The 16,429-nt window shown below is 30.6% G+C and overlaps 1 protein-coding gene across 3 annotated transcripts in view; it reads right to left on the reverse strand.

The window, feature by feature from the left end:
- Cdc50 (cell cycle control protein 50A) overlaps nucleotides 1-16,429 on the reverse strand; it is a 41,951-nt gene that overhangs the window by 11,865 nt on the left and 13,657 nt on the right. For 2 of the 3 annotated variants that reach the window (XM_072536667.1, XM_072536668.1), the window contains exons 2-5: nucleotides 12,626-12,921; nucleotides 11,802-12,012; nucleotides 11,389-11,742; nucleotides 4,238-4,403 (exon numbers count right to left, since the gene is read on the reverse strand). In XM_072536667.1, the coding sequence (XP_072392768.1) occupies nucleotides 4,238-4,403; nucleotides 11,389-11,742; nucleotides 11,802-12,012; nucleotides 12,626-12,921 (1,027 nt within the window). Of the gene's footprint in view, nucleotides 1-4,237; nucleotides 4,404-11,388; nucleotides 11,743-11,801; nucleotides 12,013-12,625; nucleotides 12,922-15,996; nucleotides 16,161-16,429 lie in introns of those variants that run through there. The other variant, XM_072536666.1, reaches the window with a different exon arrangement.

Below are 16,429 nucleotides of genomic sequence, written 5' to 3' on the forward strand. Positions count from 1 at the left end.
TCATATCTTGGTCCTCTGATTATATGTCCAAGATATTCTAGTTTACGCCTCTTAATAATATTTAATAGAGTTCGTTGATATCCCATTCTTCGAAGAACTTCTTCGTTTCTGGTTCTGCTAGTCCATGGAATTTTTAGTATCCTTCGATACAACCACATCTCAAACGCCTCGATTTTATTCATGATATCGGCGCTTAAAGTCCAAGTTTCACATCCATACAAAAGTGCAGACCACACGTAACATCTTGTAAACTTTTCACGGATTTCCAAATTTAATGAGTTATTGAATTGAGGTATTTGAATCTCTGAACTCTCTGCAGCGGTTGTTGGTTTAATATCAGTTGGGTTGCGCCGATATCCACTTTACTGGTCACCATGTATTTAGTTTTATCGACAGTCCCCAATTTGTGCATTCCATGTCAACTCTATTGATTAGCTCCTGCAGATCATCGATGTTTTCAGCTAGAATCACAGTATCGTCGTTTTTAACATTAGGGCATAATAAAGTTTTAATTAAATAACGATAATAATCTAAAATGTGACACAATTGTTAAAAAACTTCAATATAAATAAGCTTTCATGTGATAGTTGGGACAAACAATAACATAACCCAACTAAATTTGAGTTCTCAAACAAGGAAAGAGACTCTTTTCTTGTTTAATGTGGCCTCTCAAAATGGCACTTCCTGTCTAACAACATTTTTGCCCCCACTATCTTTACATTCCCTCTTCTGTGTTTTTGCTCTATGGTGACGTCACATGATACCAACACAAAATATTTAAGTCGTAGGTCTGTTTTCTATTAATGTAAAGTTAAAGAAATACGTCATAACTTATTTCATGTAATTTATAAGGGATTATAAGGAGTTTTTATAAAGCACACTTGTCCGAATCATATTTTATCTGAGATCGAACAAAGGTGATACTTTATAATAAATTGGTAACACTTATTTGACAGTGACGGTGTTGACACTTAAGATTTGTTTTTATTATTTACTATTAATTAAACTCTGTTCTTTATAGAACAAAATTAGTGTGATTTAATTGCAAAATGTCACATAAGAAATTAAATATTCGTTGTAAGGAGATGGTAGCTTCTTTGATTTATTATATTGAACAGGCACGTGATAAAAACGGCCCCATTGATTCTATTGAAGGAAAGAGAACTGTTTAGTCGTTGTCTTATGTCACTTAGTATTGTACTGAAAGCCGCTGGTTTTAAATTATTAAAACATGACCCAAGGCGAAGACTGATGGAGCAGTCTCATATTGCTGTGAAGAGAGCAGAATTTTTGAGATTACATACAAATATAAAAAAAAAGTATACAAGTTTGTTTTTATAGATAAAACTTGGATTTTTCAGAATGGATCTATATGTCGCTCATGGCAAGATGAGAATAAAAGAAGTATAAAATTTGTTAAAACTGATGGAAAACGATAATATATTTAATCATATTGAAAATATAAAGGTGTTCATTATTCTTCATGCTGGTAATGAAAATAGCTTCATCAAGAGTGTAGAGGATAGGTTTTAATGGACTATCATGGGGAAATGAATTAAGCAAATTTTTATCGGAGTTTGAAAATCAACTATATTAAAATTAACCAATGTCGGAACCATTGGTTAACTAACAATAAACTGCCGTTTACTGAGAGACAATGTTGAAAAACGAGCTTTTGCAGATTGTTGCGTAGTACAGTAGTGTACATTCAACCAACTTACACCTCTAAACGATTAATGGAATTCGTAGAGAACCTTTCGTTGTAGTAAAAGGCACGGTCAACTGCACCGATGTTCTCCATAATGTTTAACACTTTATGAACTGAAAGTAAGCTAAAAACTGTAATGAAGACTGTCAGAGATTCCCAGAAGATCTTACTGTGACTAAGTATTACGAAGACAAGAAAACAACTCGTAAAAATTCTAGGAGCATTGACTTACCTGATGAAGAAACATTTGAAATTAGCAATATTTTGTATCGAATGCGTGAAAACAATCAAAATGTCAGTTTAGATACTTTACTGGCAAAAATAAGAAAAAGACCAGTTTCTGAAATTAAGAGGACTAGTCTTTGGAAAGTGTTGAGTGATTTAGGATTTAAATTCAAAAAAGAAAATAATAGGTTACTTTTATGCGAAAGGTGTAGTGTGGTTCACAAAAGAATTAAATTTTTGAGAGAATATACTAGACTTAAATCTGAAAATGCAACATTCGTATACTTAGATGAGACATGGATATTTGCAAAGGGTGGAATTAAAAGAATTTAGCAAAACGACAGCATAAAATCAATAAAACACACAGATAGCGAAGGCAAAAGACACATCATTCTTCATACAAGAGGGAAAGAAGGCTTTATAGAAAACGCAGATTTGATTTGATAATAAAAATCTGCTGATTACCATGAAAATATGAATGCAGATATGTTTGTTAAATTGCTTGAGGAGAAACTGTTAGCAAGTCTGAGTGAACCATCAGTTATAGTTTTAGATAATGCACAATGCACACCATTCGGAGATTTTGGAGAAACAACCAAAACAGTCGTGGAACGTACCGAGCATAAAAAATTGGTTAGTTAAAAATAACATCAATTTTCCGGAATACGCCTTCAAATCAGAGTTACTGGAAATTTCGAAACGTAATGAAAAACCAACAGTTTATATCGTTGACCAAATTGTATTAAGTTATGGACATCAAGTACTACGGTTACCGCCGTATCACTGCCAGTTTAATCCTTTCGAACACATCTGGGGTATCTGTAAAACGTATTATGATAGTCACGTTGGATGCAGTGGATACAGTGACGATGCAGTTGGTTAAATGTGTTAAAAAGATTAATTAACATTTGAAAATCTAGTTGTAACAAAACATTTAAGGTAGGTTGACACGATCCAAGAATGCTTGGATTCCAACTTGGACCAAGTAGACTTGTAAAAATGTACTTGTACCAAGTTGGTTGCCACGGTTAAATGACTTGGATGTCAAATAACCGTTGTACAGATAGCAGAAGTGATGGTGGAAGGTGTGAATATGTTCATACATGAGCCTCAAATCCAGAAAAAAGGAATAAAAAAGAAAAAAATGCTGCACTTGTAGTATTTTTATTTTTATATTCCTTTATCCGTACATTTCATAATGCTTCCTATAACTCCATGAATCCAACACTCTCCCTTTCAGACCATTTTCTTTTTGTCTTTCCTTCTCGTTTTCGATTTTTCGACATGGACGCAATTTTAATTTTACAATACCACACTACTTGGATCCAAGGAAGTTTACCAGCGACCTACTTAACTTGGATAGAAGTGTACTTAGATGAACAGGTATCACGATCAAAGTAGCTTCCAAGTGTTGCAAAGCAGACTTTAACCAAGTTTACTTGGATCGTGTCAACCCGCCTATAAAAGTAAATAAGTAATGAAAAAAAGTGTTTTTTATTATATTTTACTTCATTATACTACACAAGCGGCTCAAATTATATTGATTATTAATTTTTTTGGTTGTACAATTAACTTCTGCAATAATTATGTGAAATATTTGATTTAAAATGAATTCAGGAATTTTTTTGTAATTTGGCAACCATGTCAACTTAGATCTCTGACGGAGATAATGACGTGCATCGAGATTTATACTGTACCACCTGTACATATCGGAGCAGAGATTATGATGGTAATCCATTAAGAATATTATGTGTTTCAATATTGAACTAAGTAAGAGGTGTTTTGGTACTTTTAAAGAAAATAAGGACCAGCGGCTATTGATGTGAGGTTATCAAAAGGTGATTATATAAAATGAAATAAATTAAGGATAACATAACACACATACACAACATCAAAATGATATTAAAATTAAAATATCAATATTTTAGATCGTCTATATTATATGCATGAATGATTTTCTTGCAAAATCAAATTGGATTTTCATAGTGATGGTTCCGGGGCACATAAAATGTTTTCTACCTATTTTAGGCTCATTTACACCTCAAGTGCATAATGAGAAAGACTCTGCTAAACTTCAGGTTTGTATATCCCAATCTAAGTGTACAAAAGTTGAACCGGCTAAACTACTACTCCGTGTTTGTCATTGATTTACATGACGGACCTTGACAACATTTTTTGGTTTTCTTTTTATTGTCGGAATCGAACCTACATTATTAAACACAACAGACGGATATACTTACCGATATGTTACTAAGGCCATGACGATAATACAGAATAATAAAAAACATTCCTTTAAGAACTTACCTTTTGCCACATTTTATGTGTATAAATAGAAGAGCAATGCCTAACAAGAGACATGCACATCCAACTACAATGTATGCTATCCCCAAGAAAGGATTTTTTCCACCCATGACAGAAGTTGTACTAAGGATCACTCGTTTTGAACCACTGAATGTGCTAACGTCATAATCTATAACAAAAAAATACGATTTTTATCTACGGTTAACCAAATTAGCAAATTTCAAAAATTTTCAGTATTGACATGATGAATATCCAAAATATCACGTTAGTTTACACTCTTGATTTCTGTGATTCAGTGAAGGTGAGTGAAAACCAATTAATGATTCATTTAAAATGAATAATCCATATTATCATCAATCTGGTCAACAACAACAACCCCTACTAAACTATGCAGATATAGCAGCACTATGCAGAGTATATCTAAACACAGACTGTTTATTTTTGCTGCGACAAAACACGCAAGAAAACAAAAATAACCAACTACTGGCTTCAAAAACCTGTCGAAACAAAGAATCGATTCGAAAATTCACCCAATGAAGACGGAGAAAAAATGAAACAAGTTGTGAATACAGCAATAACTCGAAGCTTCCACCAATTACTCTATACAATGTAGGAACCACGACACCTATATATGGATTACTTCAAAAAACTATAAAATATAACTACTCGTATACCTTAATGTAATGGATCATTACAAAATTGCGACAAAATAACTAGAAGAAAAAAAAACACAATTTTACATTTGCAGATTAAAACAAAAAAAAAACGTTTCGTGTTGTAATAAAAGGTCTACACCATTCAACCGCAATTGAAAACATAACAATAATTAACAGCAAAAATGCAGAAATATAAAAATAAAAATAATGGGAAACGTGTAAAAGCATAATATTCGCATTTAAAAGCAGGAAATTAAATCCAATGTAATATGATATACATTCAGTTCTTCGTCTTTCGATTATTATGTCACAAATAAAAAAATCCACCTGGAAGTTGCTAGTGCAGAGGGTATACGTCTTCTGCGAAGTGATTACAGTGAAACTTGGGTATTACGGCCTCGTTTCGGGTATAACGTCAATTTTTAATAGGTCCAGCCAAAAACTATTCGATAACGTTATTAAAAACCCGGTTTTATCGGCTAAAAATAAAGCAAGACTCGTCTATAGCGTCATAAAATTTTACAGAAGGTTGTCGTTTTTTATTTTATGAAGAATAAAGTGAAATGCGTTTCCAGCTTTGCGGCATTGTTCCTTCCAAGAATGTGAGAAATAGTGATGTAACGCATTCGCGAATATTCGCATATTAGCATTTGAATTCACGAAATTTGTGCGAATGTTTTGCGAATATAAATATGTATAAGAAAAAAAAACAATTTGAAGATTAGGTTAATAAAATAAAAATCCATTCACTTCTCAGCTTTTTTATTAAGAAAACTCACTTTATTTTACAAGCTTAGAAAACTATAAAATCTCAAAAAACAAAAAATAAATGATGCAGTGTAAACAAACAAAAACAAATTATTCTCTGAAACTTTTATTATCCAAGAGTTTTTAATTTTAGACAATCATCTTGAAAAAGTCTAAGAATTATTAAACTACAAACTAAAAATAGTCTATGTGTTTTTATGTAAAGAGTTTCAACAAACAAACATAAACAGTTCGACTTCAGTTAGATAAGTTCAGATAAATTTATTAATTCAGCAATTTCCGGAACAAGATACATATGTAGACTACACTGTAACGTAATACAGTACATGATTTGTATAATTGTTCTGAAAATTGCTGAATTACTAAATTTATCTGAACTTATCTAACTACACACCTCACGCAAATGAGACTGCCGGCAGTGCCGGAGACAATTAAAATTGCCAAATTAATAAAAAAAAAACTGAATATTCGCATTCGTATTCGCGAATGTCGGTGGCATATATTTGCATTCGCGAATGTTCAAAAACTGACATTCGTTACATCACTAGTGAGAAAGTCCGATTATCCCTTCTGTGTACAGTTATGTGACCTTGACAGTTCTATGATTTCTCATTTATCAGTGCCATCCTAACATTCAAATCGTTTCAGAACAGTCAGTTTAAGAAATTTTCGCTACCGTGAAATTGTTTTTAGATTTTAATATACTAATAAACGTTTTATTTTTTAATATAACAAGTTGTAGTACTAAAAGGAAGGCTTTGCCTATTAAAGATAAAGTGTGTGTTATAAGAGCATTTGAAAGTAGTCGAAAAATTGCTGATGTAAGTCGGCAATTTGGACTTATTAATTTGACTGTCGGCTCAAGCCTAAAAAACAAGGACAACATTTTAAAAGCCTGTAATGAGGAGGGAGAAAATGTTGAAAAGACTAGGCAGTGCATTCGTGGTGATGTAGATTCAGCTCTACTCAAATGGTTCCAGCAGTGTCACAGTTCTGATATTCCTGTGTCCGGGCCACTTTTAAAGGATAAAGCCATAGAGTTCGGAAAACTGTTTGGTGACGATTTCACATGCTCTAGAGGCTGGCTAGATCGGTTTAAAGCCCGGCACTCAATTTCCTTCGCGAAAATTGTTGGAGTGGCAAAATGTGTGGACGAGAACGTGACAGGTGATTGATTACAAAACACATGGCCAAAACTAAGGCAACCATACAAGGATGAAGATATCTTCAATGGCGACGAAACTGATGTCTTTTACAAATTAACGCCAGACAAAACTTTAAATTTCAAAAATCAAAAATGTGTAGGTGGAAAGCTTTCAAAACAAAGAGTCACGGCTTTTTGTTTGAGCAAACATGACATGTATAGAGAAAAGAAAGCTTTTGGTTATTGGGAAAAGTTTACATCCTAGATGTTTTAAAAACATAAAAACACTGCGTGTAAACTACACAGCCAACAAAAAAGCGTGGATGACTTCTGCTATTTTTGAAGAAGAATTGAGAAAGAGGGACAAGGAACTCTCTTCAAAATAAAAAAGAAAAATTCTTCTCTTAGTTGACAACTGTGCAGCCCATCCCAAGCTTAATTTGACCAATATTAACCTAGTTTTCTTACCAGCCAACTGCACGAGTGTCTTGCAGCCTATGGACCAAGGAGTCATACGAAGTTTAAAGTGCCATTATCGGAAACAGCTTTTGAAAAGGATGATTTTGTTTATGAACAATGAGCCGTGAACATTACCATCCTTGATGCAGTTCAGTTTTTAGACAATGCGTGGAGTGCGGTTACGTCAGTGACAATTTGTAAGTGCTTTCGTCAAGCTAAATTGACTGTAGTTTCTTTCAATGTTCAGAATGTTGACGAGGACAACCAAATGCCTTTGCCAGAGTGGATACAAAAATTTAATGCAAACCAGAGAGAGTTTGGAACTGATCTTGACTCCTACATTTCAGTAGACGACGACGTAAAAACATTTCAAGTTTTAAGTGATAAACAAATTGTGAAACAAGTGCAAAATGTGGAAATAGATGTTGATGAAGATAATGAAGAATAAGAAGAAGACGGCGTTGATTATTCTACAATCCAAGAAGCAATGAGAACTGCTCAGACTATATCCAGGTTTTACCAGTTTAGGGAAGCATCCACAATTACCAAAGAAGCAACTCAGATTATTAAAGACACTACAGAAAAACTTTATTTTTCGGAAAGGGTTGTGCAGAAGAAAATAACTAACTTTTTTCAACGTTAGAGAACTTATAAAAAATGTAAGTTTCACAATTTTGCCTAGTTAAAATTTCATTTTTTTCTACCTCTTTTATAACGTCACTGATATAGCGTCATTTTTTTACTGGACCCTTCAATGAAGCTATAACCAAGTTCCACTGTATTTAAAACATAGGTTCCTGAATACATCATTAACAATAAAGTGCTTATTTCCAAGAAAAAGTAAAATAGCAATTTGATAATATCTCATTTACTTTTCCAGATAAATATCCACTTACACTATCATTTAAATATCAAATGACTACTAAAATGAGTACCTATACATGTATTTTATTTCAGTAGATAATAATGAATTATTTAGAAAAGATAATACAAAGTTTTAAGAAATTCTATGAATTTAGTACGGAGATAAAGTTATTTTGAACATTTAAAAACGAATCAAACAAAAGAATTTATTTAAATATTTTTCCTCAACAATCACACAATTCCAAATTTAAAAAATGGTCATATCTATTTCATTTTGCCAATGAAGAGTTTATGTCATCTATACCTTGCTTACATCATGATCTTGTCTAATCTTTAGACATTTGACCATTATGAAAATGTGTAAAGCTAATCCTGGCCAAATTAATATAAAGGAATCAATTAAAGGTGCTAATAGATTATTCCAATATGTTTTTGAACATGAGGTGGTAAAAATCGTTTAACATCATGTAATTTATTATATTGTTATTGTATGATCAATTGTAATCATTTTTACTTAGCCTATATATATATATATATATATATATATATATATATATATATATATATATATATATATATATATATATATATATATATATATATATAATAAGGTGATCAACTTTTCTAACAAAGCAGCGTATGATCCAAGGGGACGATCGGACCTTTCTCAATCCGAGTGTTAATATTTTTTTTTATACAGGGTGGTCCTTAAGTAATTGTACAAAAAGGAATAGTAGATTCTACACTTTAAAATATTATGATTTAAGCCAAATTGCTTTAATAAAATGTTGATATTAAGAAAGATACAGAGTATTAAAGAGCAAATTTAAAATTTTATTTTTCGCTATAACTTTCATGTTTGTAAACATTTATGTATAAAAATTTACAGCTGGGTACTTTTAAATATGAGAAATTATAATTTGATGCACAATTTAATGGAGCTGCTAGAGGGCGCCACATATGTGGCATAAATTTGCACTTAACTTTTTTGCTCTTTACGTTACCTGTATTTGGGATAAAAAATATTAAAGATATATTAGTTTAACAAAAAAAGGTATACCTGTTAATAACTTCAAAACTTAACAGTTTTCGAGATAATCGCATTTTACCAATCAGATGCATAATTATGATTTAAGGCAATTACTCCAGGCAACGAAGAAAAATAGACAAAAACATTAATACTTTTAAATTTTGGTATAAAATGCCTTTAACAAATGTTAATAGTTAACGAAATATTAAATAAAATAAATATATCAACAGGATAATTAATAATAGGATTTGACAAAATATCAGAATATTAGGATTTTACATCAAACATCAAATTCTGGGCTACGTGGTGGCTATAATGTATAATGGATGAATATACTCTTTTGGATACATATCCAAATCTTATGGTATATTATGGAACTACATCTTATTTGTCGCAGAGATTAAATAATGTATTAAACTGTGATGTATCTCGTTCATTGGTTACTTATATACACACGGAATAACCTATCGATGACATTACTTATTTATACGATTACGTTACAGCTTACGAGTAACTATAATTACATCTCAAACAAATGGACTATTATGATTTACTAATGAACTAATATTATGCTGAACTAAATTGCCTGTGTGTTTACTATATTTATAACATTTATAACATTTATTAGGCCAACGATGATGTTTTTGTAAAAATGCTGAGTTTTTAAGGTTAGATTTGTAGCAAAAGTATTATGAAACAAGACACATATGTGTTATTTAATACCTGTGCTCTAGTTTCTATTTGTACTAATAAAAATGGGTAAACAATTTACATAATGAATAATAAGTATTTTTTTCGGATTCTTTATGAATTAAATAAGTATATCAATATCTCACCACATTGCCAAGGAATATGACTACCACGACCAATCCAACATTTAGAAAAGTTGTATTTAAGTATGTTCTAACTGCCTTCTCTCTAGAATGTGGTGGTGTACCATCTTGCATAAACCACATATTTTGGATTTTCAGCATTTTACAATAGAGAAAAAGTAATACAACGCCATTATAGAAACTTAAGAAGCGATAGAAAAGAGAAATTGTAAACATGATGACGGCCAACGTCTGAATACGGACACGGCACCTAAAGAAGATGAAGAATCTTTTCTCCAATAAGACATTTAGCACCCATAACAAAGCATTTTGTAATGTTACATTATCATCTTTGAGTTGTTTTAATAAGAATAAACTATGAATTATGCTTATCTACAGGTATTCAGTGCTTTACCGCACAAATATCAAACTAAGAATTATTATGCAGCTGACTTATAAAATGCTATTATCTCGAAAACGGTTGAATTTTGAGGTTACTAACAAGTATACCTTTTCTTTGTAAAAATAATGTATCTTTATTATTTTTTAACACAAATAGAGCTAACTGAAAGAGCAAAAAAGTTAAGCGCAAATTTATGCCGCGCATGTGGCATATGTGGCGCCCTCTATTAGTTACATTAAAGTATGTATAAAATTATAATTTATCCTACTCAAAAGCATCCAACTGTAAATTTTTGTATAAAAATATTTACAAACGTAAAAGTTATAGCGAAAAATAAAATTTTAAATTTCCACTTTAACACCCTGTATCTTTCTTAATATCAACATTTTATTAAAGCAAGTTGGCTTAAATCGTAATATTTTAAAATGCCGAATCTACGGTTTCTGTTTGTACAATTACTTAAGGACCACCCTGTATATAAAGGGTGACATTAAGGAAATATCACTCAATACTCAATTTCTATACTTATTTCTACTTACAAAAATTTAATGTATTTCCGAAATTTGACGAAAACATTAAAAAAAATGAGAAAATCGTAATTTTGTTTTGTAGTTCACCCTGTATACAAATGTTTGTCAATGATTTCAGTTAAACTTAATTTAAAAACTACAATAAATTCTTTACTTTATTATATAAAATAAATAATTGTTTATGCATTACTTCTTTATATACATGGTGTTGATTCCAGGGATTTTGAAATAAAAATGGTCATAACTTATTAAATACTCTGTATAGTAATGCAAAACCCAATACTATAAGAACAAGAATTATGAGAACACAAATTTGAAAAAATATATATAAGGTCTTCCATTAAAAATTGTATGTTGGCTATATCACGTAGTACACTATAGCTTTCTTATTTTTGTAACTTTTTGATATATCATATAACAGACTTTGATACAAAAGTTGATAACCTTCTATATCACAATTATAAATAAATAAATGAACTATTACTTACTGTACTGAATCTTCAAAACGTATGTTCCATTATTCAATCCTGAAGAAAATTCAGGTTGACTGTGGTCAACTCTTCTATATAATTTTCTGAAAGTAGGCAAAGCTGCAGTACGCATCCATACTATAAAATCTTCGTTTTGGAAACCATTATTTTCTTTATTGTCCGGATCTAAGTTCCAAATATCTACTTTCCAATCAATCGGCTTGGCATATCCTTTAAATGCTTCTTCTAAAGTTGAGCCAGGTGGGTTTTTAAATTTTATGTTTTTATCAGACTCCCAAGCAATTCCTGTTCTGAGAAGAGGAATAGGTACAATCTTTCCATTATCATCTAACATGCTCAATGTTATAGAATCTGGAAAATATTTTATGTAAATGTATTATTTAATTTTAAACATAGAGAAATTTGATTACCGTTGAACATTGAATTAGCAATTGCTCCACATGGAGCAATAGGTTTTTTAGATGGATTCGTTTTATTATCAACTACATAGTCAAATGGCATACAATCAGTTGAGGGTTTTGGGTTCAATTTTCCTAGTAACTGATTGTCATCTCTAGATTTCACATATCTTCTGTGGTTCTGATAATAATTGCTTAAACCATAATACATATATACTTTACCCTAGAAGAAAAGCATATAATAAGAACAAATAAAACAAAGATCGTAACTTTAAATTAAAACAACAGTAAGTAGTGAATAGTACATCTAGAACTATACCTACAACATAGATAGAGACTTTTTTAAAGAGATTTAGATTAAGTAAACCTACAGTGATATATATTTAATAAAAAATAAATTTGTAGTGCAGCCATTTATCAAACATTTATAAGAGCAAGTAAAAGAACTGAATTTTCTTCCTGACCAAATCTATATTGCAGATGAGAGTGTCCTCCAACAAAACATTCGTATCCTCTAAAGAAGCGAGTGCAGGCTCGAACTGAGGTCTGGCATTACAGAAATTTAAAAAAATAAACGAGTGCACCAGGTTGTAAAGTGAATACAGATGGAATCATATTTATGCCATGTTTAAATGATACTGGAACACAACAATTAAATTTGTTAATGATTGCTAAAACTAAAAAGCTAATAATACCACGCTTCAACCAGGGCTCAAGAAATGAGAAGGACATTTCAAGAAAGAATCTTATTTTATAGTTTTATGTCTTTTTTGACAATTGCTGATTCTGTTATACAATATATTTAAGCATTTGTCATTAAAAAATATAATACTTACATCATAATTATCTTTTAGCTTAAACGAAATTGTACATTCACATGGATCATCTCTATTTGTTTTAATAAAGTCCACACACTCCTCAGATAATTCTGTGTAGGTGCCGTTACTATTAGTTATCGTCTTATTACAATGGGTGTAATCAATTACAATCTCTTTAACTTCATTTGATAAATACAGCAATACTATTCCAACTGGTATAAAGGCAATTCCGATGATAAAGAATGAAGGGAGGACTGTACCTGCAGTTAAAATTGGTTGCCATGCTGGTAGTCTTTGCTGTTTAAATGCACTATCTGCAACAACAAAAAATATTTCTATAAAGGATGCACCATGCTCATGAAACATAAATAGTATAAAAAATTTTTGCAATGTGGGCTTATGAACTTTTAGATTAGTTTAAGTAGGTGAGTGGCAAACCCCCCAAAAAGATGACCCCAAATTTAGTATTAAAATATTTGTAATAAAAATCTGCACAACCTTTCTGAATAAAATATTTTTGCTACAATATATTCTGGACATCTTTGCAAAAAATTAGATGTGTCAGAACTCTTAATTTGAGTATAAATAAAATGGTGATTTTAAAAAAAAATCATACGCTAGTCTAGTCGTCTGATTTTTTTTCTAATTAAAAAGGGTACCACTGTTAAGATAGTCATATTGCCCTCACTTCATAGTTCATATAATTCATTCACTGCCAAAGATAAGTCCAGAAGTTCAGTATTGAGCAATACTAGAGCACAAACTTCATGTACATAATGCTTTTTTGGAAACTTCTTATGGTAAAGAAGGAGATAGCAATATATCTAAAACGTCAGAAATAGGAAAGAAAATACAGAACTCTTCATTTAATTTTCCTGAACTGAAAAATTTACCAAGGGTAACTAAATGATATTTTACCACATTTTTTAGTGGATGATGAAGTTTTTGCTCTTGATATATTTATGATGAAGCCATGTGAAGGTTATCTTGAACAACACCAGATTCCTATTTATCACTGGAATGAAGAAGAAATACTGTCTGATAATATGGTCAGATTGGCAAGTACTAGTGGTTGTGCTAATGCCAGAAGTATTAACTATTCGAGACACATTAAAAGAATATTTTTGCTCTTAAGTAGGTTTTTAATAAATAAAAGTAATAAGTATATATTTTGGGCAATCTCTCAGATGTGCATTTTTATAATTCACATTATTGCAGACATTAAACAGGGATATTTCGATACTAGTTCAATAAAATCATAGCTTTCTTTGTTTATAACATTTCCATGACATCTAACTTTACTATGGCAGTACAGTGTTTGCACAGCAACTGAAAATCTGCTTTATAATAGAATTTTTATAATTCTAGAAACATACTATATTTGTGAAACAATTAAAAAAGAAGAGCACATTTAGCACAGAAACCATACAGTAAGTACTTTTGTAAGTGGGAAGACCAATGAATGGCCTTGGAATATCTGACTTGTAGAAAGATTTATAATAGAACTAAAAGCTGGTATTATCAAACTGCAATAATAGATTATCATTATTTAGAAAACATTCATATAAATATATGACTGAGAAAGTAATATCCAACTAAATAGTACCATGTGTGTCATGTGGCCAGAGAAAAAAACAAAAAACAACATGGTATTACTATTTGGTATGCTAGGCTTCTGGTAGGAATTTATGAATTATCTAGTAGTGAGCAGTCAACAAGTTAATACATGTAGCAATTATGCAAAACATTACAGTGAATTAAAATAGAAAATTACAAAAACATTTTTAAGAGCTGTATTTATAATTTTAAAAGAGAAATAATGCAAAAAATGTTTTGTCTACATTTTATTTATAATTAATTGTAATATTGCATTCATTGCATAAATGAATATCATTTATGCTCTGTTTTTTTACCTAGAAGGAGTAAACTCAAAAGATTTTTTATTTCCTGCAGTTTAAATGTTGCGTTTTTGAATGCCACTTCATTTTTCATCTTATACTGATATCTACTCAGCATTTTTTAGGTTTAATGTGTACAGGGCATTTATCACCAGTACTTGGCATTAAATTCATATTTTTAGCTAAAAATGTCACTAAAGAGTTCTAAAAAGAACTGTTTTTTATATAAATGCTGACTAAAAACCTAAAAATTAAAGGAATAATGCAGAAAACACAAAAAATCACTGAAATAACTTAATTAAGCTATGAATTCTAAATGTCAATAACCTCAAAAAATTTCATAATTTAGTGAAGTAAACTTGCCTGCGGTTGGACCAATTACAAACAAATATATGACACAGTAAATTTGAATTACTCCTCCTAGTTTAAAAACGAGGTACACTATTATTTTAAAACTAAAGAAGGGACTAGAGAAAATGAGAGACATTGGTCTTATTTTCAGTAAGCTGACAAATTTGTAAGCCTTTGTGGACATGATTGGGATTGACGTGAATAAACAAAAAACACAAACCGTATAACTTCAGAAAAAACCTGGTTAGACAAGAAAGAAACATTCATATTTTGGATACAGGAGAACTCAGTTTATAAAAGTTAGATAGTTTAAACATTTTTATCCAAATAAATCACACTATTACAGAAGAAATAAAGATTTTAATAAGAAGTGGGAATAGATATGTCTATAGCCCATGTAAAATCTTATGAAATCTAGAAGTTCTTTTGAATAGACAAAAAATACTAAATTAATAAGGTAGTGATCTGTCCCAAAGCTACAGTCCTGAGACATACCTAGACCTTAACTAGCAAGCCTGCTTGTGTGAGCTGTATCTAAAAGATTGAAGATAATTTAACAAGAGCAGTCAGAAAACAGTGCTGACGGAGATGTCAGTACCAAAGCATAAGTAATTAATATTAATAGATTTGGAGAAAGTAAATCTGACAATTGTGAATAAATACATGGGACTTAACAAATAAATTGAAGACAGCTTCAAATTTGATTATTTTCAGTTCTGACCGCATAATGATTTTTTCATTTGAATTATAAATGACATCAAGGCTATTGAAAACTAGGTTTTTAATTTACTTCAAAAGTATAATTCTAAAGTTAGTTTTAATTATTTTATTGCTTATTTTTACATGTTTTACATATAGTGTTTCTTGAAAAAGAGTTATATTGCAAATATTATTACTGAAATAAAAATATATACCTAATAACTTTAGGTCATACTTTAAATCCTCTAATACTTTGTATAATGAATAAGTACATGACAATTATCTGACGTGTTTTGTGTTTTTTGAATAAATGTATTCTGGTGAAACCTATATAATCATATTTGCTTACTAAATAATGTATACTTAAAAGTTCTAAATCAATAAATGGGTGTAAAAAAGTAGGTTTGGCCATTAGTTCATATATTTTAACGCTTAACTTACCAGACGGTTTTTTAGTTTTATTTGGATCTGGAGTTTCGAGAGCCATTGCCGTAAATATCCTATAATTTCGATCCAAGGAATTATTTTTAAGTAAATAAAATAATTTACAATACAAAGCAATTCTCGCTTAAACGTCAATTTACAAATGTCAGAATTTGGCAACTGTCAAGCGTCATATTAGATATCAGAGGACTAACAGATATATCAATATCAAGGTTCAATGGGGTTGTTTTATAAGGTTGACGCGTACACATAAATTTAGGATAAATGAATTTTGAATGAAGATCTGACATGCTAATACCTCTCTTCAAAAAGTGAGACAAATCGGAACGGAAAATTACAGAGGAATTCATTTATTAAACACAACACTAAAATTAACAACTAAAGTCATAACCAATAAACTGAATGAAATTATATCATTAGCAGAAGGACA

The sequence above is a fragment of the Diabrotica undecimpunctata genome, chromosome 7 (genome assembly GCF_040954645.1).
Source record: "Diabrotica undecimpunctata isolate CICGRU chromosome 7, icDiaUnde3, whole genome shotgun sequence".
Classification (NCBI taxonomy): domain Eukaryota; kingdom Metazoa; phylum Arthropoda; class Insecta; order Coleoptera; family Chrysomelidae; genus Diabrotica; species Diabrotica undecimpunctata.